This window comes from Bos javanicus, chromosome 5 (genome assembly GCF_032452875.1).
Source record: "Bos javanicus breed banteng chromosome 5, ARS-OSU_banteng_1.0, whole genome shotgun sequence".
In the NCBI taxonomy this organism is placed as follows: Eukaryota; Metazoa; Chordata; class Mammalia; order Artiodactyla; family Bovidae; genus Bos; species Bos javanicus.
Genome location: NC_083872.1, coordinates 58,029,558 through 58,054,660, shown reverse-complemented (window position 1 = coordinate 58,054,660; position 25,103 = coordinate 58,029,558). Strand labels below are relative to the sequence as shown.

General features: G+C 53.3%; 2 protein-coding genes and 1 long non-coding RNA gene across 4 annotated transcripts; 1 reads left to right on the top strand and 2 right to left on the bottom strand.

Annotated features, from left to right (window-relative positions):
- Nucleotides 1–51: 51 nt before the first annotated feature.
- RDH5 (retinol dehydrogenase 5) lies at nt 52–4,487 on the top strand. 2 transcript variants are annotated; one of them, XM_061416927.1, is made up of 5 exons: nt 52–333; nt 1,337–1,664; nt 1,831–2,089; nt 3,708–3,871; nt 4,136–4,487. In XM_061416927.1, the coding sequence occupies exons 1-5, from the start codon at nt 142–144 to the stop codon at nt 4,357–4,359; spliced, it is 1,167 nt and encodes a 388-aa protein (XP_061272911.1). In that variant the 5' UTR covers nt 52–141; the 3' UTR covers nt 4,360–4,487. The 2 variants fall into 2 exon arrangements, with proteins under 2 accessions (XP_061272911.1, XP_061272912.1); XM_061416928.1 differs by having other exon boundaries at nt 240–766.
- A 1,489-nt stretch (nt 4,488–5,976) lies between these two features.
- Nucleotides 5,977–9,253, bottom strand: CD63 (CD63 molecule). The gene is made up of 8 exons (XM_061416937.1): nt 9,146–9,253; nt 8,474–8,550; nt 7,308–7,496; nt 7,070–7,144; nt 6,872–6,967; nt 6,622–6,759; nt 6,291–6,374; nt 5,977–6,126 (listed from the first exon to the last, which is right to left on the bottom strand). The coding sequence occupies exons 2-8, from the start codon at nt 8,537–8,539 to the stop codon at nt 6,061–6,063; spliced, it is 714 nt and encodes a 237-aa protein (XP_061272921.1). The 5' UTR covers nt 8,540–8,550; nt 9,146–9,253; the 3' UTR covers nt 5,977–6,060.
- A 970-nt stretch (nt 9,254–10,223) lies between these two features.
- LOC133247746 (uncharacterized) lies at nt 10,224–25,082 on the bottom strand. Its single transcript, XR_009736476.1, has 3 exons — nt 19,672–25,082; nt 18,371–18,525; nt 10,224–12,543 (listed from the first exon to the last, which is right to left on the bottom strand). It is a non-coding gene; the product is annotated as an uncharacterized LOC133247746 (long non-coding RNA).
- Nucleotides 25,083–25,103: the final 21 nt, after the last annotated feature.

Sequence of the window (25,103 nt, the reverse complement as noted above, 5' to 3'; positions counted from 1 at the left end):
AAGGCTCTTCCTCTTAACAGACGCTACCTTTTGGGTGTCTCTTTTGGGTAGGGACTGGAACCAGCTTCCTCTTAAGGTCTCAAGTCTCTTCTCCTCCTCGGGCCTTGTACCTGTTGCAGGTACCTTCCGGATAAGCAGAACATGGGAGTTCCCCACCCCTCCCCAGAGAAGGGCAATGGGCCCCATCCCAAGCCTCCCAACCCAGGACTTCCATTTCTGGCAGAGGAGAAACAAAACAGAGAGCAGGCCTGGTCCAGCTCTGGCTCTCTGCCCCTCCACGTGCTCATGGCCTCTCCCAGCCTGGTGCTAAGCAGTGTCATGAGTCTGGACCAGGTGGGAGATTAACTCGGGTGTGGGAGCACTTCAGGGTGGGGAGGGGGAGGAATGACAGGTCCAAGGTTACTGACAGAGGGGGGCAGCTGCCATCCTGGACAGATACCCTTGTCTTAACAATCAGTGACAGAGAGAGCCAGGCAGCCCCACTAGAAAAGACCAAGCCAAGGGGGGAGCCGGGCGCTCCTGGCCGGTGCCAAGCCCTGGCTTCAGCCCACAGGCCCAGCTTCCCTGGCTCCTCCTCCCCCACCCCACCCCCGCCAGCCCCACATGCACTTAATACTTCTGGTACCCAGTCCACCCGCCACGGACTTTGGCCTTAGCTGTAGCTAGTGTGGGAGCCTGGGAAGACCTGGACCACAAGTTTCTCGAGCAAAACAAAAGGAACAGCTTCAGGTGCTATAGTACCTGCCAACAGCTTTCCCCTGAGGAGGTAAGCAGGGTGCTGGGGGGAGGGGAGGGGCAGTGGCTATGAGAAGACTAGTGATATTGAAAACTCAAAGCCTAAAGCTTGGCGGGTGTCCCCTCACACTTTATCCCCTTTGATCCTCCACAGCTCCCAGGTGGGCATGCTGGGCATTAGCCCTACTTGGTAGATGAGAAAACAAGTTCAGGGACACAGGGCAGTGCTCAGCCTCACACAATAAGTTTGGAGCCACCAGGACTAGAATGAGGGGTCCTTTATGTGTTTCCAAAAACAGGGCTCAGCTGGTTTAGTGGGAGCTGAGGCAACAACAAAGATCCCTCTGCTCCCATGCAGCCGGTCTGCTCAGGACCCAGCTCATGACCATTCAGTTAAGTTACCCACAGATACAGGGTCTGCCCAGATCTTCACTTTACTTAGATGAACCATAGTTTGTCTGCAGGTTATCTGCCAAGCAGGTAATTTGTCAATTTGCTCAAACCAGAGACTTCCAGCTAGGCAAGGATTTGAGGGGTGAGGGCTGGAGGGCCAGCGTCGGCTAGACACGTCCCCCTGCCCAGCCTCGGCTGCCACCTGCAGGTCACCTGGGCTCCAGCCATGTGGCTGCCTCTGCTGCTGGGTGTCTTGCTCTGGGCAGCACTGTGGTTGCTCAGGGACCGGCAGTGCCTGCCAGCCAGCGATGCTTTTATCTTCATCACCGGCTGTGACTCGGGCTTTGGGCGGCTCCTTGCTCTGAGGCTGGACCAGAGAGGCTTCCGAGTACTGGCCAGCTGCCTGACACCCTCGGGGGCGGAGGACCTCCAGCGGGTCGCCTCCTCCCGCCTCCACACCACCCTGCTGGATGTCACAGATCCCCAGAGCATCCGGCAGGCAGTCAAGTGGGTGGAAACGCATGTTGGGGAAGCAGGTGAGTGTGGCGGGGGCCACGGGGATAGGCATGTGAGGTGTGCACACACAGGGGCTGTGGGAAGCCAGAGAGACTGTGTGGGGGGGTGGCAGGGCTCAGATCCCCCCAGGAAGGAGAGGGGCCATGGGAATGCCTTCCCTACCCCACGCCTCTCATCCACCCACAGGGCTTTTTGGTCTGGTGAATAATGCTGGTGTGGCTGGCATCATTGGTCCCACCCCATGGCAGACGTGGGAGGACTTCCAGCGGGTGCTGAATGTGAACACGCTGGGTCCCATCGGGGTCACCCTCGCCCTGCTGCCCCTGCTGCTGCAGGCCCGGGGCCGAGTGATCAACATCACCAGTGTCCTTGGCCGTCTGGCAGCCAATGGAGGGGGCTACTGCGTCTCCAAGTTTGGCCTGGAGGCCTTCTCTGACAGCCTGAGGTGAGGAGGGCAGGGACTCCGCTCCCAATTCAGGGGGAGCTTGCTCAACCAACAAATTAGCAGCTGCCCACCACATGGCATGGTGGAGTTTAGGGCTTAAGAGACAGTTTAGGACTCGACTTCCTGGGTTCAGATCCCAGCTTTCACTCGTGAGCTTGGTGACCTTAGTCATGTTACTGTTTTTTTCCCAGTTTGTTCCTCCTGTTAAATCACGATGAGGCCTGCCTCGTGGGTGAGTAAAATGAGGGTATGTGTGAGGCTCCAGCAGAGCCTGGTACATAGAAAATGCCCCCAAAATCCCACTCTCTTAGTGTTATTGTTTCTAATGATAACCATTACTTACCATGAGTACCTTTACATAACACTTTCTCATTCAATTCTCCCTAAAATCCTGTAAGGGTAGGTGTTAACACCCTTAGGGGATGGGCTTCCCTGGTGGCTCACACAGTAAAGAATCTGCCTGCAATGCAGGAGACACAGGTTCAGTCCCTGGGTTGGGAAGATCCCCTGGAGAAGGGAATGTCTATCCACTCCAGTATTCTTGCCTGGAGAATTCTATGGACAGAGAAGCCCAGTGGGCCACAGTCTGTGGGGTTGCAGAGAGTCAGACACGACTGAGGGACTCACACACACCACACTAACATACCCAAAGTCACCCAAGACCACACACTGGTGGGAGCACTGGCACGTATACCTACAGAGCCTGATCCTCATGTCCTCCAGCCCCTATTTAGACAATAACGTTCAAAGTCCCATGAGAGCACAAAGCAGACTCAACAACCATAGGAACAGGGCCTGAATTTGGAACAGACCTTTGATTCCCTCAAGCTGAGCCCACCTTCTGAAGGAAGCCCTCCTCTGTCACCATTACACGGCAAATAGCATCAATATCCACTTTTGTCCCTATGCCTCAGTCGTTTAATTTTCATTTAATCAGCATCATGGAAATATACTTTCAACTTGGACTTGGGTAGTCTGTTCTGGGTACTCCCACTTTCCCCCAGCAAACACCAGTCTAATTTTTCCCCAGCAAAGATCCAGCACTTTCGACCCCGTGTTTTGGGATCTAGGGAACATGGTTCTTCCAGTTCAGGAGTTGGCAGATTGTGCTTCCAGGGCCAGATCTCTAGCCAGCTGCCTACAAGCTAATAATGGCATTTGCATTTTTAAATAGTTACACTATAATCAGTTATGTAAGTACCTACATAATATTTAGATCTGCAATGCTGAAAATATTTACTATCTGGCCCTTTAAGAAGTTTGCTGGTCCCTGCTCTACGTGCTAGAAGAGAATACAAAAGGAAGAAAAACTCAACCTCCTTGGGACTTCCCTGGTGGTCCAGTGGTTAAGACTCTATGCTTTGACTGCAGGGCACCCGGGTTTGAGCCCTGGTCGGGGAACTAATATCCTGCATGACACAACATGGCCAAAAAACAAAAACAAATGAAACTCCGCCTTCCCTCTGACCCGCTTGCCCCTCATCCCATGGCAGTGGGGATGTCTCTTCCTGTCAGAAATCCTGACCCTCTTCCCATCTCAGCATCCCTACACATGTCCCTGAAGGTCCTCTCCCTATAAAGACAAGAACCCAGAAACCTCTCTCTGCCCTCACTCCAGGCGAGATGTGGCTCCTTTTGGGGTCCGGGTCTCTATCGTGGAACCTGGCTTCTTCCGAACCCCTGTGACAAACCTGGAAACTTTGGAGGACACCCTGCAGGCCTGCTGGGCACGGCTGCCTCCAGCCACACAGGCCCTCTATGGGGAGGCCTTCCTCACCAAATGTGAGTAGCTGGGCCCCCGAAGGGGCGCATGAAGGGAAACAAGGGTGCCAGAAGGCCAGTCCTGCATCAGCCTGCTGGGAGGAGACATGCAGGGCAGGCAGGGAAGGGATGAGGGAGAAGGGGGTGCCATAGGAGAACACCCCAGCCATAGGCAACCTGCCCACACCCCAAACTGGGGAGGGAACTGAGAACCCCAAGAGACCCGGCCTGGGGTGGGCTGGAGCAGGACAGGGACACTGATCACAACCGTCCACTGGGCTGCAGACCTGAGAGTGCAGCAACGTATCATGAACATGATCTGTGATCCGGACCTGGCCAAGGTGAGCAGGTGCCTGGAGCATGCCCTAACTGCCCGTCACCCCAGAACCCGCTACAGCCCAGGCTGGGATGCCAAGCTGCTCTGGTTGCCAGCCTCCTACTTGCCAGCCATCCTGGTGGATGCTGTGCTCACCTGGGTCCTTCCCAAGCCTGCCCAGACAGTCTACTAAATCCAGCCCTCCAGCAAAAGATGGTTGTTCAAGGCAAGGACTCTGATTTATTCTGTCCCCTACCCTGGTACTGCCTGGTGCGTGGCATAAAACAGTCACTCAATAAATGTATTATTCAAAACAAAAAACACTGTGGGTGGGCAGAAATGAAGGTGCACAGTGGGAGTTCAGTTCAGTTCAGTCGGTCAGTCGTGTCCAACTCTTTGCGACCCCATGATCCGAAGCATACCAGGCCTCCCTGTCCATCACCAACTCCCAGAGTTCACTCAGACTCACGTCCATCGAGTCGGTGATGCCATCCAACCATCTCATCCTTTGTTGTCCCCTTCTCCTCCTGCCCTCAATCTTTCCCAGCATCAGGGTGTTTTCAAATGAGTCAGCTCTTCACATCAGGTGGCCAAAGTATTGGAGTTTCAGCTTCAGCATCAGTCCTTCCAATGAACACCCAGGACTGATCTGCTTTAGGATGGACTGGTTGGATCTCCTTGCAGTCCAAGGGACTCTCAAGAGTCTTCTCCCAACACCACAGTTCAAAAGCATCAATTCTTCGGTGCTCAGCTTTCTTTATAGTCCAACTCTCACATCCATACATGACCACTGGAAAAACCATAGCCTTGACTAGACGGACCTTTGTTGGCAAAGTAATGTCTCTGCTTTTGAATATGCTATCTAGGTTGGTCATAACTTTCCTTCCAAGGAGTAAGCATCTTTTAATTTCATGGCTGCACAGTGGGAGACTGACCCCATTTAACTCCTAACCTAGGCTGGGGCTTCCCTGGTGGCTCAGTGGTAAAGGATACACCACACCTGCCAATGCAGGAGACGCAGGAGACATGGGTTCAACAACCACCACCACCTAAGCTGACATCCTCCAGGGTCTCTGGCGTGTTTAGTACCTGCAAAACATCTAGTACCCACAGAGGGCGCAAGGGGACAGTCTTGCGTGTTTGAAGCTGCACCTAGAGACGTGGCCACCAGAGGGCACTGTTGGATGTCTCCTTTCTGCGTGAACTAAGGTTGAAGTCCAGTGTTAAAGAGTGGGAATAGGGGTGTGGAGAGCTGGTGAAGAGGAGTCAAGGCCAGGCTGGGTGGTTTCCATGGAAAAACAGGCACCCACCTCTTAAATTCTTCTATTATCTAAAGTAAGTCAAGAAGGACATAAACTGGCCACACAGGTATAAAAGTGACTTGTCACCACCCTGAAAGAAGCCAGGCCCCCTTGAGGATTAGTGGAGCAGGGAGTTGCTGGGATGTCTGAGGTGGGCAGAAGGCCAGGGAGAAGATGTCCACGGTGGATATAGGCCGGCCTCTCCCAGGTAGGACCTTTGTAGGGAATCCCATTGACTTGGGAGATGGCTTCATGAACCCTTCAGCACTGAGCCTGGCAGCACAGGGAGGGCAGTGGGCCTCAACCTCCTCTGGATCCCCATATCCACTGCCAGACCAAAGAAAGCCTTGAGCAAAATCCTCCTTTTGCCCCCTCCCCCCCTCCAAACAGGCCAGCCTTTCCCAGAGGTGCAAATAGAACAGGGTCCCAGAGGATGGGAACATGGATAAAGAGGGATAAGGGATAAAGTATCGCTCTTTAAGATAAATTGAGACTCTTTCTCTTTGGGGTCTGAAAAAATAATCCGTTTAATTGAAAAACCTGGAGTATATTACCCCACTCCCCTGGATGAGGGGGCTGAAGAGACAGACCCCCTACATCACCTCATAGCCACTTCGGATGCTCTTCACAAGGCAGCATGCTAAGACAATACCCAGGATCTAGAAGGACAGAGAGAGATGGGGGTGAAGAGGGGTCAGGGAGGCAAGATAGAGACCTACCCAAGAGACCCCAGAGACAACCAGGGCTCCCCTCCACAGACCAGTCCCCTGCTCAGCACCCTCCCACTGCCCCTAGTTCCCAGATGCCCAAGGGTGCCTCTCACCTCCACAAAGGCAATGCCCAGGGCTGCCGCAGCCACCACCAGCACATTCTTCCTCAGCCAGGCCGCAATCTTCTCCACACAGCCCTGGCGGGTGGCAGGCACACAAGACAAGACCCGGTCAGAAATTTCCCACACCCCACTCCCTGCCCACCTGGCTCCCCCACCCTCTGTCCCTTTCATCCTATCCCCAGCATTACCAGATCCCCTCCCGATCCCTGATGCCTAATTTCCCAGAGCCCCAACCTTCTTCACCTCCACCCCTGGTCCCTCTCACCTCCTGAAACATTTCCCAGCTTTCCCAAGTCCCCTACTATCTCAGCCCCCTTCCTACCTCAGTATGGATGTCCTTCACAACGAAATTAATCCCACAGTTATGAGTGATATTGACGCAGCAGGAGTCAGGGACTTGATTGGTCGTGGTCAGGATCTTCTCCCAGTCTGTGTAGTTAGCCGCCCCGCAGCACTCAAACTGGGGGAGAGCAGAGATGTGGGGGGAAAGGCTGTTAAGTGACCCTCCATCATCAACATGGAGGTAAGAATCTCCTTCTCCTACTACGCCTGCTCCCAGCAACCCCACTCACATCTTTCTGCATCTTATCCAGGATCGATGCCGTCTGGTTGTCTTTTGGATAATTCTTCATCTGCTGCCGGAAGTCCTTATTAAATTCTGATCTCACCTGGGAATAGGGAGGAGCACCATGGAGGTCAGAACTTAGGGCACCTGGGTCTCAGAGCAGCCACACCTCTGAGGCAAGGACTTCCCCTTATTCCCTACTTACCTTGTCTCTAAACACATAGCCAGCAATGGCTGCAGCCACTTCAACTAGCATGATAAGGGACAAGAAGATGGCAAACTGCAGGTGCAAAGGACAGGAGTCAGGTTAGAGTCTGGGTGGGAGGACCCTGCCAGTCTCAGGAACATTCAAGGTTTCCCTCACCCACCCACCCCCCAAACCCTGCCCAGAGAAATGCCCTTTCGGCAGCCCCAGGCACCCACGCTGGCCCACAGCCACTCACTGTGATCATAAGACAGTAGTTCTCCTTGCAGGCTCCACAGCAGCCCACAAAGGCCACCAGGAAGAGGAAGGCCCCCACTGCGATGATGACCACAGGCAACAGGAAACTAGGGGTGGCCCCATGGGTGATAGTCTGATTCAGGACGAGGTGGGTCCCTACGCCCACAGCAATCAGTCCCACCGCACAGGCCTGTGAGGAGGAGGGCAGGTCAGGACTCAGAAGACCCAGCACCCACCAGCCCCCCACGCTGGAAGGTGCGGGTGACCCAGGACACAGATGGAAGCCCACTCCAGAGAGACGGATTCTCACACCTCCAGGAAACTTTTGACAGTGGGGGAGGAGGCTGACCCATCCTTGCCCCATAGTGAGGGCTAGGCAAACTGTTCAAGGCTCTCTGGGAGAAAGCCGTCAGGAGGAACCACACCTTCCTTCAAGCAATTTCTCACCAAATGCAAAAAAAGAGAAGTTTCCAGTAAGCCTTGATCCCAGGACACACATGCCTCACAAAGAGCAATGCTTCCTTTGAGCCTCTTCCTATGCGCCTCCAGGGCTCCCAGAATTGCCTTCTCACTATCCTCCTCAGTGACCACATCCTCACCAGCTGTGAGGAGGGCTCCTCAGGCCTCCTGGGCCTGGGAGAAGGGACGGGTTTTAAAGGGGTCAAAGTGGCCGGTCCCTCCCTGTACAAACAGTAGCCTCTCAAGCCAGGAGCCCAGGACTGGAGCGATAGAGATGGGCAGAGCCCTTACCCACCCCAAGCGGCCGCGAGGGGTGATGAGGGAATGAAGAGGGATGAAGGAGTGGCGGGAGAGAAAGAACAGAGAAGCGGGGAGCAGAGGCGAGGCGCAGAGCTGCGATAGTATCAGAACAGGCAGTTGGCTGGTTGCCCCACTGCCCCATATCACAGGAGGCTGGGTCACCAGACAGGAAGGGCCCGGAGGGTTTACGGAGAAGGAGACCGGCCTTTGTCGGCCCAAACCAGCCTCAAAGTTTCCCGAAAGCTGGAGGAAGGGACGGCCGCGCTGGCTTCGGCTGTAGCCCGGGCTTTTTCCTCCCACATCTGGTCTCCAGCTGCCTTCATTGTTGGCCGCTCACCCCTCATCCCTCCGGAGCCAGGTCGCCCCGCACCCTGCCAGCGCGCCGCGCCGGCCCCGCTCCCCACTCACGCAGAAGACCAGCAGGAGAACGTAGAGCAGAAACTTGACACATTTCATTCCTCCTTCCACCGCCATGGCTGCCTGGCCTGGGGCAGAGGGGCGGGCGGGGGGATCAGAACCGGTCGAGGCGGGATCTCGCTTTCCAAGCTCCCCGCCGGCCCTCGAGACCTCCCCTGAGCCGCCCCCATTCCCGGCCCCTCCCACCCGGAAACCCGCGGTCAGATCCACGTCTTCCAGCCTCCTCCTCTACCCGCAGAAGAGAGGTGGGGGCGCCCGCAGCCCAGCCCGGACCCCGCCCCGCCGCCTCGCGGGGCCCTGGACCCACCCGAGGGCGCTGGCAGCGGCCAGGACCGAACGCCTACCCTCGGCCCTCCAGCCTCCAGGTGTTAAACACCCCTCTCCACTAAACCAGTCACGGAAAACTCTCCTCAGCCCCAGCCCGACCCCCGAGACCTTTCCCCTGGGTTCTGATCACCGACGAACAGAAGTGCGGCCGGCGTCCCCGCACCCCAGCCCGTCCCGGGCCTCCCGAACTTCACCAAGTTGAAAAGTTGCCGGGGCCTCGGAAGCGGCGGGGAGCGCGGCAGATCTGCGGAGGCCTGGGGCGAGCCCCCGAGCTGGGGGCGACTCGTGACCCCCTCCCCACTCCCCGCCGCAGCCTCTAGGGTCCCGCGGCCTCACCTGGGCTCCCGGAGGCTGTGTGCTGCTCTCCCGCCGCTGCTCAGGGGCTCTCTAGCTGCACCCCCTGGCTCCGGCCCCGCCCGGCGCGCGGCTCCGCCCCGGCTCCAGCCACAGCCCCCTCCCCCGACGAGTGGCCTCCAGCCTCCCTCATGTGACGGGGGAACAGCTGCGGCCTGAGTCACTGGGCTCATATGGGGAAGGCCAAGCCCCCCGCCCGGTCGAGGTCACGTGGCCCCCGCCCGGAGACAGCGCCCACCCCCACCAAGCGAGGGCACCAAGGGCAAGGCCTCGGGGTGCCTGAGGCCCTTTTGGCGCCCCCAGAAAGGGGCCACCTCGGGGTAGGAGAGCGGGACCCGGCGCCGCCTAGATCTTTCTGGCTCAGGGAAAGGGAGGAGACATGTGAAAGCTAAAGGAGGGAGAAGCCGCCCGGAGTTACTCTCTGAGCGCCGGGTCGGGCTACAGAGCTGAGGCGAGATGACCAGATGGTCTTCAGAAGGCCTCCTCATCCTCCACCCAGAGCCCACCCTCTTCCTCTCGCTCCAACTCCTTTCCAGCCCCCGACCCCTGCCCCAGAGTCAACAGGGAACTGCTGGCTCTCTGGGATCTGGTGGGCCCAGAATAAACTTTAAGGCAGGCCCCAGCCTCAGAGCCTCCAGCGTTCTAGAGTGGGTGTTCCTGTACCCGTCTCTTAACCCCTCCTCCGTTTTCTGGAGCTCCAAAGTAATGAGCCGAGAAGTGGAGGAAGCCCTTCCCAGCACCATGTCACCCAGCCAATCAAAACACGTCAGAGTCAGGCTCCTCCTTCTGCGGGAGGGTGGCCGAGGTGGCCACCCAGGATCTCCCTGTTGCGATGGAGGTTTGGGGGCGACCCTCACGCGGGCATGGCATATATACCCTGGATTGCCCCATCGCATCCTGGTGGACAGCCCAGAGGGCAAGGCCAAGAGAGGACTGGAAGATGAGGGGGTGGTCTCAAGCTGCCTCCCTCCCTGTGAGCCACGGTGGTCCCCAGGAGCTCTGTAAACAGTTCAAGAGCATAACCAGCCCCTACAACCTGCCCCCCCCCCCCGCCCCCGCAACCCCGCCTGGGCCCCGCCCCTTAGATTCTTCTCAGCCAGCCTGAAGAACCATTTCCTGAGCCTCAGTATATGTCAAGGAAGGAAAGAAACTAAGAGCAAAAGGAAGGCCATCTGGGCTGGGCTGAGAACCAGCTTCCAGGATCACAATCTTCCAGTAAGACACACCGAGGCCCTTGTGGACCTGGCGTGCCTGCATGCCTGCTAAGTCGCTTCAGTCCTGTCCAACCCTGTGCAACCCCATGGACTGCAGCCCACTAGTCTCTTCTGTCCATGGCACTCTCCAAGCAAGAACACGAGTGGATCACCATGTCCTTCTCCACTTCTGGACTTTGTTTCCCAGTTATCACTGCAGGTGAGCTGTGCAGGAGGAACCAAGATGCTGAAGTAAGGAGTATTCATCTGTTTCTGCCAGCCATGTGCTGGGCACAGGGCCAGTGTGGCAAGAGAATTGGTGGCCCCGTGCTGTGCCAGCAGGCAGAAGCAAGCCCACGCTGTGAACAGAGGCAGAAACCCCTGGTGGCAGCTGGATGAGCTCAGAGGGAGGGACGGGTGGTGCCTCTGCCCCAGAGAAAAACAAAAAAGAATGAATTTCACCAAGGTGCTTGGTGCTCTCTGAGGTGTATGTGTTAGTCACTCAGTCGTATCCGACTCTTTGTGACCTCATGGACTTTAGCCCACCAGGCTCCTCTGTCCAAGGGATTCTCCAGGCACAAATACTGGAGTGGGTTGCCATACCTTCCTCCAGGGGATCTTCCTGACACAGGGATCGAACCTGCGCCTCTTATGTCTCCTGCATTGGCAGTCGAGTTCTTTACTACAAGTGCCACTTGGGAAGCCCTACTCTCTGAGGTGACCTTAAACACTAAAAGGGCAGTCGCTCAGTTCCAGGGACAAGGAAAGGGTCAAGTGTAAAAAGGATTAGTTTTAAAAGTCCATGGCAGGAACTTTCCTGGTGGTCCAGTGGTTAAGAATCTGCCTTGCAGTGCAGGAGACACTAGTTCGATCTCTGGTCCAGGAAGATCCCACATGCCATAGGGCAGCTAAGCCTGTGTAACACAACTACTGAAGCCTGCACTCCCTAGAGCCTGTGTTCTGCAACAAGAGAAGACACTGTGATGAGAAGCCCACACACCACAAGTGGAGAAAGCCCACATGCAGCAATGAAGACCCAGCGCAGCCAAAAATAAATCAATTAAAAAAACGAAGCCCTTCCAGTGCAGGGGCATGGGAACTAAAGATCCCTCACGGCATATTGGGGTTGGCTGGCTCACAGGGCTGGGGAAGGACGTGGTGACAAATGGTGGGCAGGGAGGTGGTCTGCAGTCAAGACTGAGAAACTTTAGCTACCAAAACACTAAGCATAATGCTTGGTTGTTGACTGAATCTAAAGACATTTTAGGAAGAACTTGTCATTCAGTTGCTAAGTCATGTCTGACTCTTTGTGACCTCATGGACTGCAGTCTGCCAGCCTTCCCTGTCCTTCTCCATCTCCCGGAGCTTGCTCCAACTCATGTCCATTGAGTCAATGATCCCGTCCAATCATCTCATCCTTTGTTGTCCCCTTCTCCTGCCCTCAATCTTTCCCAGCATCAGGGTCTTTTCCAGTGAATCAGCCCTTCTCCACAGGTGGCCAAAGTATTGGAACAACTAGGCAAATATGAATATAACAGAAGATTAGACACGAGAAAATAATGTTATTAATGATAGTACGATTATATAGGAAATTTTCTCTATTTTTTTAAAGATGCATACTAAAATGTTTCAGGGTGAAATGTCACATCTGTAATCGACCTTGGAATACTTCACAAAACAACAGATGAAGTGAAAAGAAGACAGTCTGACATGTACACCCATGGCTGATAGGTGTCAATATATGGCAAAAACCACTACAATATTGTAAAGTAATTAGCCTGCAATTAAAATAAATTTAAATTTAAAAAAAGAGGACAGTCAGGGTGACACGACTGTTAAGAACCTAGTGGCTGTGTAGGGTGTGTTCTCAGGGCAAAGGGGAGGGTGGGAAATTACCAAGAGGGTGAATGCCGACCTCCTGCTGAAAGGAGGAGGAATGAATGCTGGCACATCTTGGTCCACGGGAGGGCTGATAAAGGCCACAACCAGGGAAAGGAGGGGAAATCCTTGGAGGGGCCTTTCAGAGAGAAAATCAAAACAAGGTGACTGCCTACCTGTGGGAGCAGAAGAGGAAGTGGGAAGACTCTGAGATAACTCAAGAGTTTCCAGACCTGGGAGCCCAAGGGAGAGGTGGTGGTCACCAAAGGCAGGAGACACATAAGGTGCAGCCGGGTAGAGATGTCCCACCTGGAATTAGGAATGTGAGATTCAGGAGAGAGGAGTAGTCAGACTAGAGAGAGAAAGTGATATTGAAATTCACAGACAGAGCATCCCTGGTGACTCAGGGGTAAAGACTCCGCCTGCCAATGCAGGAGACATGAGTTCGATCCCTGGGTCAGGAAGATCCCCTGGAGAAGGGAATGGTTACCCACTTCAGTATTCTTGCCTGGAAAATTCCATGGACAGAGGAGCCTGGTGGGCTACAGTCCATGGGATCGCAAAGAGTCAGACGTGACTGAGTGACAACAACAGCAAATGCACAGATGGGTGAAGGCCAGGGTGAGAGAACACTGAGACAGGATTTCAGAAAACCCTTGCGTGTAAGGAAAATGGGGGAGGGGTTAGTAGCAGTGAGTGATCCGAAAGGGAAAGAAAGTTGCAGAGCTGGGCTCCTCACTCTGCCAGGCCCAGTGCCCGGCACTTAGAGCCATGAGTTCTCTCAATCCTAATGACAACCCAGGAGGGCTGTGTGATTTGTCCTGTTTCGAAAGTGAAAGTGTTAGTCACTCAGTCGTGTCTGACTCTTTGAAACCTCATGGATTGTAGCCAGCCAGGCTCCTCTGTCCACGGAATTCTCCAGGCAACAATACTGGAGCGGGTAGCCATTCCCTTCTCCAGGGGATTTCCCCAACCCAGAGTACGAACCTGGGTCTCCTGCATTGCAAGCAGATTCTTTACCATCTGAGCAGAGATAAGGAAACTGAGGCTCAGAGACAGGGAGTGACATGGCCTGAGTCCAAGCTAGTAAAAGGCATTGTTAGGATTTGAACCCAGATCTCTGGGGGTTCCAGAGCCTCTGCTTCTTCCTCTGTCTCACTTTCTCAGAGGCCAAGAGAAAAGAGAATTTCAGAGTAGGAGGAGGGGACAGTGGCCAGAAGCACTGAATAGTCAAGAAAGGTGAGAAGCAAGAGAAGGCCATTGGGTGGGGTGGCATTTTCCAGAGCAGAGCCAGGGCAGGATCCTGAGCACCCCCTGGGTGAGTGTGGAGGCCTCCAGACAGGCAGGGGTGGAGCTGGGAGGTGGCTCAGGAGGATGGGACCCTCCTAGAGGAACACCAGGGGGAGGGCTGGAAACGCACTGCGGCCAGGGTGGCATGCTGGCAGCAGCTGGGAGAGAAAGAATGGGGCCAAGGAGACCCAGGGGAACAGATCTGTGTGGAGCTGGAAGGGGGACGGCAAGAAAAGTCCATTCCTAGTCACATTCCAATGGCACCCCACTCCAGTACTCTTGCCTGGAAAATCCCATGGATGGAGGAGCCTGGTAGGCTGCAGTCCATGGGGTCACTAAGAGTCGGGCATGACTGAGCGACTTCACTTTCACTTTTCACTTTCAAGCATTGGAGAAGGAAATGGCAACCCACTCCAGTGTTCTTGCCTAGAGAATCCCAGGGACAGAGGAGCCTGATGGGCTGCCGTCTATGGGGTCGTTGGACACGACTGAAGTGACTTAGCAGCAGTAGCAGCAGCAGCAGTCACATTCCTAGTCATGTTCATAGAGACTGTTATTGTTATTGTTCCACTGGGTATACAGCTTCTGATTCAGAAGATAAAAAAATCCGGAGACAGACGGTGGTGACAGCTGCACAACACATGGATGTACTGAGAGCCACTGAACACTTTAAAAACAGTTAAAATGGTAAATTTTGTGTTATGTATATTTTAACACAAAATTTTGTATTGAAGTTTAGTTGACTTACAGTGTTGGGTTAACTGCTGCTGTCCAGCAAAGTGGTTTGGTTATACACATATATTCTTTCTTATATTCTTTTCCATTATGGTTTATCCCAGGACATTGAACATGGTTCCCTGTGCCACACAGTAAGACCTTGTTGTTTATCCATTCTATATATAAAAGCTCGGGGAATTCCCTAGCAGTCCAGTGGTTAGGACTCCATTCTTCCACTCCAAGGGGCACAGGTTTGATCCCTGCTCTGGGAATTAAGATGGCATCACCGATGCAATGGACATGAACTTGGGCAGACTTCGGGAGATGGTGAGGGACAGGGAGGCCTGGTGCACTGCAGTCCATGGGGTCACAAAGAGTTGGACACAACTGAGTGACTGAACAACAACAATTGGGAACTAAGATCCCACATGACTCAACACCGCCAAAAGCATAAATAAAAAGTGGGGGTCAAAACCCTTATATCTGCTAACCCCAACCTCCCACTCGATCCCTCCCCTAACCCTCTCCCCCTTGGCAACCACCAGTCTCTTCTCTATGTCAATGACACTATTTTTTTTAAAAAAGAATGGCCTTCCCCGCTAGCTGGGAAAGTTGGCATAGAGCCCTGGGTACCTCTGAGTGGGGAGGCAGCTGACCTCAGACCTGGCCCTTAACATCACATCCTTCAGAGCCTCCAGCACCAACTCCAAGGGCTAGTGTCCAGAAATGTCACCTGACTAACTGGACTTCCCAGGGTAAAGAACCCGCATGCCAGTGCAGGAGATGCAAGAGACATGGGTCAGGAAAATCCCCTAGAGAGGGAAATAGCAACCCACTCCAGGATTCTTGCCTGGAAAATTCCATGGGCAGAGGAGCCTGGCAGGCTACAGTCCAAGAGGCCACAAAGAGTAGGAGATGACTAAGTAACTGAGCACACAGATACATACATACACTTGATTGCTCAGGCTTCTGTCCCTTGGGTGCCTGGCACCGGTCAGTGGTGGGTGAGCTGGGGTAGGCTTCTCCCCTCCCACTCCCCTCCCTCTCCCCACACAGCGGAACCAAGCTACTCTCTAGCTCTCCAACCAGAGCCAGCAGCAGGGCATGGAGGCCACAGGTGTCCCAAGAAAGGGTGGTGCCATCTGAGAGCACGTAGGCATTGCCCAGACCCAGTGCAATGCACAGCAGCTTGCAGCCAGCACCCAGGGCCTCCCACAGCCCAGATCTGCAACAGACCTCTTGTCCCCTCCACTCAGCAGGCCCCTGGCCTGAGCCCCACTAGGAGGGGCCGGCCCAGAGGTGAGGCTGCTAGGCTGGGTCCTCAGCTCTCTGCCCCCATTCTTACCCGCCCCTCTCTCAGGTGCTCTGGTGGGAAAGGGAGGTCCCAGTGAACTCCTGCCTGTCGAGGTCCTTAGGGGTAGGGGAGCACGGGAGAGGAGCCAGGAGGCATGAGGAAGGAGAGGAGGGAAGAGAAGGGGAGAGCTGAGGAGGGTGGGAGAGGAGTGTGGAGACACAGGAGCAAATAGAAGAGGGGAAGACAAGGGAGAAGTTGGGGGAGAGGGCAGGGGAAACAGAGAAGAAGGATGAGGTACAGGGTAGGGAGAAGGCAGGAGGAGGAGACAGGGATGGGAGAGAGAAATAAAAAGGATGCCCTCTTCACTGGGAGGACAGGAAGGGTGACGTGGGAACTTCAGATCCAGAGGTCGGGTCTGAACTGGGGACCTGAGATTGCAATCCAGAAGCCCTAGCTTTGGATAGGAGGGAGGTAGGGGTGCTTGAGAGCAGCTCTCAGATCTCAGGGCTAGATCAAAACAAGGGCAAGCCTGGAGATGTTCTGACTGCCTGAGTCTAGAGGCACAAAGAGGAGACTCCAGTCACTGTGGGGCCAACCCCAGCTCGGGGCAAGACCAGCTCACTGCACTATGGTACCCAGGGGAACATCATTGCCAGTCTGCTCACCTCCTCACCGTGAGGAAAGGAAGGCTCAGAGAGATGAAGCCATGGACTCAAGTACATCCTGCAAGTGAGAACCAGGGTCTTGACACAGCAACTCTGGTGCCGCATGCACCATGTTTGCCACCAGCAAGCAACACCCTGAGGTCAGAAGCTTTGGTGACAGACAGGCTCTGCCCTACATGAGTAAGTGACTTTGGCTAAACTCTCGCCCTCCCTGAACCGCAGCTTCTCCCACTGCCTTCCTCACAGCACAGGACAGTTGTGAGCATCAGAGGAGAATGAAAGGGACAGTTCTGTTACCTTAAGTATTGTTGTTATTCAGTCTCTATATCGGGTCCAACTCTTTGTGACCCCATGCACACCAGACTCCTCTGTCCTCCACTATCTCCCAGTGTTTGCTCAAACTCATGTCTAATGAGTCGGTGATCTAAGCATCTCATCCTCTGCCCCCTCTTCTCCTTTTCCCATCAATCTTTCCCAGCATCAGGGTCTTTTCCAATGAATTGGGTCTTCACATCACGTGATCAAAGTATTGGCGCTTCAGCTTCAGCATCGGTCCTTCCAATGAATATTCAGGGTTGATTTCCTTTAAGACTGATGGGTTTAATCTCCTTGCAGTCCAAGGAACTCTCAAGAGTCTCCTCCAGCACCACAATTCAAAAGCACCAATTCTTTGGTGCTCAGTCTTCTTTATGGTCCAACTCTCAAATACATATATGACTACTGGAAAAACCATAGCTTTGACTACATGGATCTTTGTCTACAAAGTGATGTTTCTGCTTTTTAATATGGTGTCCAAGTTTGTCATAGCTTTTCTTCCTAGGAGCAAACGTCTTTTAATTTCATGGCAGCAGTCACCATCCCCAGTGATTTTGGAGCCCGAGAAAATAAAATGTATCACTGCTTCCACTTTTTCTCCTTCTGTGTGCCACAAAGTGACGGCACTGGATGCCATGATTTTCATTTTTTGAATGTTTAGTTTTAAGCCAGCTTTTTCACTCTCCTCTTTCACCCTCATCAAGAAGCTATTTAGCTCCTCTTTACTTTCTGCCATCAGAGTGCTATCATCTGCATATTTTAGACTGTAGATGTTTCTCCTGGCAATCTTGATTCCAGTTTGTGATTCATTCAGCCTGGCATTTCACATGATGTACTCTGCATGTAAGTTAAATGAGCAGGATGACAATATACTTTAAAAATGATAAGTCCTAAATGAAATTACAAAACAGAAACAGACTTCAAGAATGAGCTTACAGTTGCCAGGGGAGGAGAGGAAGGATGAGAGGAAGGGATAGTTAGGGAGGTTGAGATGGACATGTACGCACTGCTATATTTAAAATGTATAGCCAACAAGGACGTACTGTATAGCACATGAAACTCTACTCAGTGTGTGGCAGCCTGGGTGGGAGGGGAGTTTAGGGGAGAATGGATACAAGTATATGTATGGTTGAGTCCCTTTGCTGCTCACCTGAAACTGTCATAACATTGTTAATCAGCTATGCTGCTGCTGCTAAGTCGCTTCAGTCGTGTCCGACTCTGTGCGACCCCATAGACAGCAGCCCACCAGGCTCCGTTGTCCCTGGGATTCTCCAAGTAAGAACACTGGAGTGGGTTGCCATTTCCTTCTCCAGTGCATGAAAGTGAAAAGTGAAAGTGAAGTCGCTCAGTCGTGTCCGACTCTTCAAGACCCCATGGACTGCAGCCCACCAGGCTCCTCTGCCCATGAGATTTTCCAGGCAAGAGTACTGGAGTGGGTTGCCATTGCCTTCTCCAAATATACAAAATAAAAACTTTTTAAAAAAAGAATGATAACTCTTGATCATACCGGTTTTAGACTCATGGGAGTTCAAATGATTTTGTTTTGAGTAATACCTGGGTGCCACCCCTCTTTAGATGGCCAAGGAAAGGGTTGGAAGGGACAAGCCAATCTCCTTCGACACCTCCTACCCACCTTGGCCTTGGCCCAGGGTTCTGGTCCCAGCTCCACCCCACCCCAGCCCCCACTGCCAGGCTGGATCCTCAGCACTCTGCTCTCTTTTTACCTGTTCCTTTCCCTACTTCTGGGGCCCCCAGCGCCTGACCTCTCGCCCCTCATTCTCCCTTGCCGGATTCCTGTCCCAACCTCCTCCCAGCCCTCGTCACTGTTACCAACGGGGTCAATCAGATGTCTGACCGGTGACTGGGCAGGGTGGGCAGGTCCAGCCTAAGGCCTCTTCATGCACCTCCTGGGGCAGGAGCTCCCTGATGTGTGGTTCTGGCGCCAGGACCTGCCCAGGGGGCAGAGATTGACACAACTATGGTTTCTTCTGGGAGGGAGCAGATCAGAATCTGGGAGAAAGGAGAAAGAGGCAATGCAGGGCGGCTGGTTAGCTAGAATCTCTCTTCCTTGGGGCTGGGTCAGCTCATCCACCAGGGCTTAGTCCCCGGGGAAGCAGACTCTGCGCTCACACCCCTCCCTTTCTCAGGCCTGCAACTGAAATAGTGGTGCCTCATGCCAGGATGGTTGGGCCACAGGACCAGCCTGGGCCCACCGCCCCCAGCAGGACCCCACCACTTGGGCCTGGAAAAGCAGAAATAGGAAAGAAAGACAGGAAGAGGTGGGCAGGCCCAGAGAGACCAAGAGTGAAAGCGGAAAGAGGGTGCACCCCAGGACAGGGAGGGCTCGGCCTGCTCTGAGAGGTAGTGGGGAGCGGAGAGGGGCAGGGGCACGGGAGGAAGACGTGACTCCAAGTGATCCTCAGGGTTCCCCACTTGTATCCCACCCACCTCCACCCCCAACCCTCCAAAAGTGAACTTTGGGTCCCTCCTCCCAACCTCCTACTTCTCTCAGAGTGCCTCGGGTTCAAAGTGGTTAACACAGCTTGGGGAGATCCAGGGAAGATAATGATAGTTTAGAATGTGGTGAGGGAGATGATTGTAATTACACAGTGAGCTTCTCTCTGAGGGCTTCAGGGTATGTGGCAAGGACCTGGGAGGATCCATTCCACCGACAGACTCTCCCCAGCCCAGAATAGCCTCCTCACACCACACCCCCAGAGGCTCCTGCAGGGAAGGCCAGGAGGGGAAAGTCTTTCCCGACTAGGGAATCCTCCTCCCCAGCTGCTTTTCAATAGCCCAGCCCTCCCGCTCCTTGGAAAGACCTGCAGTGCCAGGGAATGAGTCCACTGACCCTAGAATTAGGGCCTTTAGGAGGAAGAAGCAAGAAGTGTGTGTGTGGGGGGGGGGGGGGCGGGGGTGGTCAGGGGTCATGAGTTACTGCCCACTGAATCCAGCTCTGATGGACCAGGCAGTTTGAGTGTGGGGTGGCCTGAACGGTAGCAGTGCCCCTTTACCCTTAGAGTGGCTCCCCCCAAGTGCCCCCCACCCAGCTCCCACCAGTCCCTCCCGCACCGCCCCCGCCCCCACCCCCGCCCCGTGCTGGAGTCTGCAACTCTGAGAGTGGACCAGGTGCCTCTAGCCTAGAGCCCTGCTGACCTGGCTTCCAGGATTTACAGCTCCTTTTCCTGAGGGTCCCTGATGGCTCAGAGGTTAAAGAGCCTGCCCCCAATGCGGGAGACTCGGGTTCGATCCCTGGGTCAGGAAGATCCCCTGAAGAAGGAAATGGTAACCCACTGCAGTATTCTTGCCTGAAGAATCCCATGGACAGAGAAGAGAAGCCTGGTAGGCTACAGTCCATAGGGTCGCAAAGAGTCAGACATGACTGAGCGACTTCACTCTCTTTTTTTCTTTCCTGAGGATATAACATAACGGCCCCGCTACCCAAGGCTACACGAACACCTTTTCTCTCCAGCAGCTCCTGAAACCTCATCTCTGCTTCTCTCCCGGCAACTCACAACCTTCAAAGCTCAATGCCTCCTGGTGGGCTTCAACCTACGTTTGCTATGAACCAGTCAGGACCTTAAAGGAGGCGGGACTGAAGGTTGCCTGGGTAACACCGGGAGAGGGGCACCCTTGGCTGGAAGACAGTTGCCTGGGAGACCAGAGCAGTGGGCGGGGCCACAAACCCTGGTTAGCTAGTGTGGTGAGGAAAGAACTAAATGTCCACATCTCTCCTAACTCCTTTGCCGTAAAGCCAGTAGCGTTCCCTCCTCGGGACTGGGTCTAGAACAGCTGGAAATCTGAAGTTCCTGAAAAAGAACTCCCGGGGATTACCTGCAACCCAAGGGAACCCAACCCAACATTACCAAGCTTGAGGGAACTCAAGGAAAGAAGCAAGATGTAGGAGAGGGTGGAGAGAGGAGCAAGCCTTAATACATTATGATATAGAACTTCTCAGACTAGAAATCTAAAGTGAAAAATACGCCAAGTATGGGGGAAGAAAAAAGGTCCGTTTTAGTCCCACTTCCAAGAAGCAGAAATTCCAGATTCCACCACCAGATGGCAGTCTTGCCCACTCATTGGATTAAATGCAGTCCTGGAATCCGCGGGAAGCCAGGAAGCAGAAATCCTTTCTGTGTCACAAGTTCCCAACTCTTGCTCTCTAGTATTTGGCAGATACTCATAACTCCTTCTGGCCATACATGTACAGTTTTCTTTCCCTAACGGGACTCTGACCAGAGCCAGCGAGCAGGATTCATTCATTCTTTATTCAAAGTCACTAAAGAAGATTGCTGGGAGAAATATCAATAACCTCAGATATGCAGTGACACCACCCTTATGGCAGAAAGTGAAGAACTAAAGAGCCTCTTGATGAAAGTGAAAGTGGAGAGTGAAAAAGTTGGCTTAAAGCTCAACATTCAGAAAACGAAGATCATGGCATCCGGTCCCATCACTTCATGGCAAATAGATGGGGAAACGGTGGAAACAGTGGCTGACTTTATTTTTCTGGGCTCCAAAATCACTGCAGATGGTGACTGCGGCCATGAAATTAAAAGACGCTTACTCCTTGGAAGGAAAGTTATGACCAACCTAGACAGCATAGTGAAAAGCAGAGACATTGCCAACAAAGGTCCATCTAGTCAAGGCTATGGTTTTTCCAGTGGTCATGTATGGATGTGAGAGTTGGACTATAAAGAAAGCTGAGCCCCAAAGAATTGATGCTTTTGAACTGTGGTGTTGGAGAAGATTCTTGAGAGTCCCTTGGACTGCAAGGAGATCCAACCAGTCCATCCTAAAGCAGATCAGTCCTGGGTATTCACTGGAAGGACTTATGTTGAAGCTGAAACTCCAATACTTTGGCCACCTGATGCATAAGAGCTGACTCATTTGAAAAGACCCTGATCCTGGGAAAGATTGAGGGCAGGAGGAGAAGGGGACGACAGAGGATGAGATGGTTGGATGGACATGGCTTTGGGTGGACTCCAGGAGTTGGTGATGGACAGGGAGGCCTGGCGTGCTGCAATTCATGGGGTCGCAAAGAGTCAGACATGACTGAGTGACTGAACTGAACTGAAAGAATTCTTTGAAAAAATTTCTGGCTTTCTTGGGTCTCACAGTGTGAGACTGATAAGTTGGGTGATAGTAATGACTAATTATCTCATTTAGAATTGGGTGTCAGGCAGTTAATCTTCATAACCTTATAAAATAGGTCCAGTATTGTCATCTCCACCTTACAGATAAGGAATCTGAGGCAGAGAGTCAAGTTCACACAGCCAGAAAAACGGGACAGCTGCGTCTTAAACCCAGGCAACCTCAGTTTGAGTCTAGAAGCTATGTGAGTAAGCCCCACAACACACAGGACTTAGATATAGCTAGGAGAAGCATCTACTGTACACTTGGGAGTCAGGAATGGACTCCTGAAAGGCATATCCAAAATCTCATCTATACTGAGACCTGAAGAAAGAGTAAATTGAGGGGAGGGAGGGAGGGAACGGAGGTAGGAGGGGGAGTTGTTCCAAGAAGAGGAAACATTTGTGCAGAGATACTGTGGAGATGATCAAGAAATAGAGGGCAAAGGCTACATCCAGGTTTCTGACCTAGGTGATTGTCATTCACTAAAATGAAATAGCAGAATGGGGGCACAATTCAGGGGAGAGACGTTCTTTGTTCTTTGTTTACCATATTTCATCTATGATTGAGGGTGTTTGTAAATGGCAATATCAAGCCGGCATCTGGACTGGAATTTTAGCCAAGATTGTTTACCTAGTGTCCTATCTACTCTATATGCTTCCTGAAAAGGAGGGCTAAGTTTTTCTATTGCTGTTTGGTTGGTTTTTCGTTGTTCTTTTTTTGGCTGCGCTGGGTCTTTGTTGCTGCACTGTGCCAGGCTTTCTCAAGTTGCAGAGAGCAGGGTGAGGCTACTTTCTAGGTGTGGTGCAAGAGCTGAGCTTCTCCTTGCAGTTGCTTCTCTTGTTGCCTAGCACAGGCTCCAGAGCATGAAGCTCAGTAGTCGTGGTGCACGGGCTTAGCTGCTCAGCAGAGCGTGGGATCTTCCTGGACCAGGGATCGAACTCATGTCCCTTGCATTGGTAGATGGATTATTAACCACTAGACCACCAGGGAAACCCAGGAGTAAGTCTTGTTTTTCTTTGCATCTCCTAGACCTGCCACTGGCTACATGTTCGGTAGGGAAGTAAAAACTGGGCCACTTCCTCTGAGGAAGAGAGGTGACACCACCTCTGCTCTCAAGGAGTTTTGAATTTTGCTGTGGAAATGACATCAGAAAAACATTTTGGAGAACAGGATAGGCTAAAGTATGGGATGAAGTTAATCACCGCTCTGGAAAATCAGAAAGTAGAGCAAAGAACTGTGAAGAAGGAGCCTGTGAAAGCCCTTACTGAATGACTGCTGTGTAATCCTCACAACCAGTGAGGGCAGGCAAAGCGATCCTATTTTATAGAGGAAGAATCGATGAAAGGTTGAGATGCTCCTGTCTTGGAAGGAACCAGCTGTCTAAGGTTTTTGTTTTGTTTGTTTGTTCTCCACTCTGCTGCAGTCTTAGTTCCTGTTCTCCATAGAACAGATCATCTCTTCAAAGCTCCCTACCTTGGTCCTCCTCATCCCTACCCAACCTCCCTTCTTTATACCTGGGCCCGCAGTTTCCCCCTGCCTCATTCCACTCCAGTTCCCAAGCCCAACTCTGTCCTTACACCCAGGGCTCCATCTAGTCCAAAGAGGAAGCCAATGTCCCTCTGTTCTGCCTGAGAAGTCCAATAATGTTCATCCACTTATTAAATAAACATCATGTGTGCCGGGAAACCAGAGCTAATCTGATCCCCTCAAATATTTTCAGTCTATTGGTTGTCTATTGACCTCTAGGGCTTCATTATTTATTTATTTATTTTTGGTACAAAGTTTATTATTGGAGACATAGCACAACAACAAATGGGAAAGCACACAGAGAAACAATTCATTTAGTTAAGAGAAAAGCAAGGCAAAGAGAAGGATGTGGGCATCCTCCCTAGTGAGGAGGACCTGACCTCTAGGGCTTTAGACTCAATAAATCATCCTGGAGAAACTGAGGGTCTGGGAAGAGGTATACAAAACCAGAAAAACTTAAGCATTTCAGGAGCCCTGTAGTAGCTTGGTGCTCTTCTATTCTGCCCTCTGGCTGTACCCAGGGTTACACCTGAAGACTAGGGCTGGTCCTACATCTGGGTTTCTCCCCTGGGGACTTCACTTTCTCCAACTGAGGTCTCTGAAGCCAGATCTCTCTCTCATCCTCGCCCCTACAACTACAAGCCCCTTCTCAGACTTTGAGCCCTGCCAGATTCAAAACTACACCTGGGAATCCAGATTGCTCTGCAAGCACAGTGGTCTCTGGCCCTGCTTCCTCTCATTCCTCCCCCAGTGGTCCCCAGTCCCTGCCTTTTCCAGCCTACTGACTGCTTTATCCCTGAATGAAGCCTCAATTTCACATTCACATTCTTCCTGGCTCCAAGTCTTCCTCTGGTCTCAGGACTTCCCACCACCTCTCCACCTTCTCAGGTTGGCCCTAGTCTCTTTCCCTCCTAGCCTCCCTTGCTAACCTCCATGTCCAGTTCTCCCATCTCTTGATCCCCTTGAGGAGACCAGCTTGAAGCTTCTCTCCAGGCCCCGTTCTGGTCCTGGGGTCCTTCTTATAGCTGGGGCTCCTCTGGGCTCAAATTCTCCACCTCCTCCCCCTGAACTCTCAGTGCTCCCACCAAAGCTGACTCTTATTGCTGGGCTGTCTCCCCATCTCTGCTTTACTCTGATCCTCTGTGTCTGCCTCCTCTGTGGGGCTCCCTTGGTATCTCCTGGAAGTCTCTGCCCCGGCCGCATTCCTCCTCCAGATTTCATTCCCTCTTTCATTCCCGGGCTTCTGGTCCTGCTCCCATGTCTGTGCATGGATCTGCCCCGGTCTAGCCATACCCCCTCTCCTCCCTGGTGGCTCTCTCCCCCATCTTCTCTGGCTCCCCTCACTCTAAGTCCTCCACTGGTTATGCCTGTCACTTTCCTTCTCTGTCTTTCTAGTTAAGTCTCTCCTCCCAGTGTCTTCCCTCCTCCCCCGACCCTCTTACCCCTGCCTTTGTCTCTCTCATCTCTTCCTCCTGCTCTCTCTATCTCTGTGCCCCTGGTCGGTGTCTACTTCTCCCATTATCTCTCAGGATCCCCTTGGTCTCTCTGACTCTGACTTTCTCTCCCTTCCTCTCCCTCACCCCAGGATCTCTGTCTCTGCCTCTCTCTGAGTCCTCGCTCCCTCCCTCTCTTTTCCTCGGCTCTCTCCGGCTCCCTCTCTCGCCTCGGATGACAGCGCTGCCTCTTTTGTTGGCTCCGCAGCCAATCGCGGCCGCTGACGACACGGGGGCCGGGGCTATAAAGGGCCTGGCCCGGGCTCGGGCCCCCCCAGCCGCCCGCCCCGGCCGCCCGCCCGCCCCGCCCGCGCGCCCGCCGCCCCCGGCCCCCCCGGCCCCCCCTCGGCCGGGCAGCCCCCAATCCCCGCGCCGCCCGGACCCCCTCCTCCCCCTCCCCCCGCCCCCTCCCCGCGGGACTCCGGCGTCCCCGCC

What these genes read in the sequence shown, in the direction of transcription:
- RDH5 (XM_061416927.1), top strand. Translation starts at nt 142, where the DNA reads ATGGGAGTTCCCCACCCCTCCCCAGAGAAGGGCAATGGGCCCCATCCC. An exon ending in GTGTCATGAGTCTGGACCAG is followed by an intron (nt 334 to 1,336) that starts GTGGGAGATTAA and finishes TGCCACCTGCAG; the next exon opens with GTCACCTGGGCTCCAGCCAT. An exon ending in AACGCATGTTGGGGAAGCAG is followed by an intron (nt 1,665 to 1,830) that starts GTGAGTGTGGCG and finishes ATCCACCCACAG; the next exon opens with GGCTTTTTGGTCTGGTGAAT.
- CD63 (XM_061416937.1), bottom strand. Translation starts at nt 8,539, where the DNA reads ATGGCGGTGGAAGGAGGAATGAAATGTGTCAAGTTTCTGCTCTACGTT. An exon ending in ACTACTGTCTTATGATCACA is followed by an intron (nt 7,145 to 7,307) that starts GTGAGTGGCTGT and finishes TTGCACCTGCAG; the next exon opens with TTTGCCATCTTCTTGTCCCT. An exon ending in TGAAGGACATCCATACTGAG is followed by an intron (nt 6,375 to 6,621) that starts GTAGGAAGGGGG and finishes GCCACCCGCCAG; the next exon opens with GGCTGTGTGGAGAAGATTGC.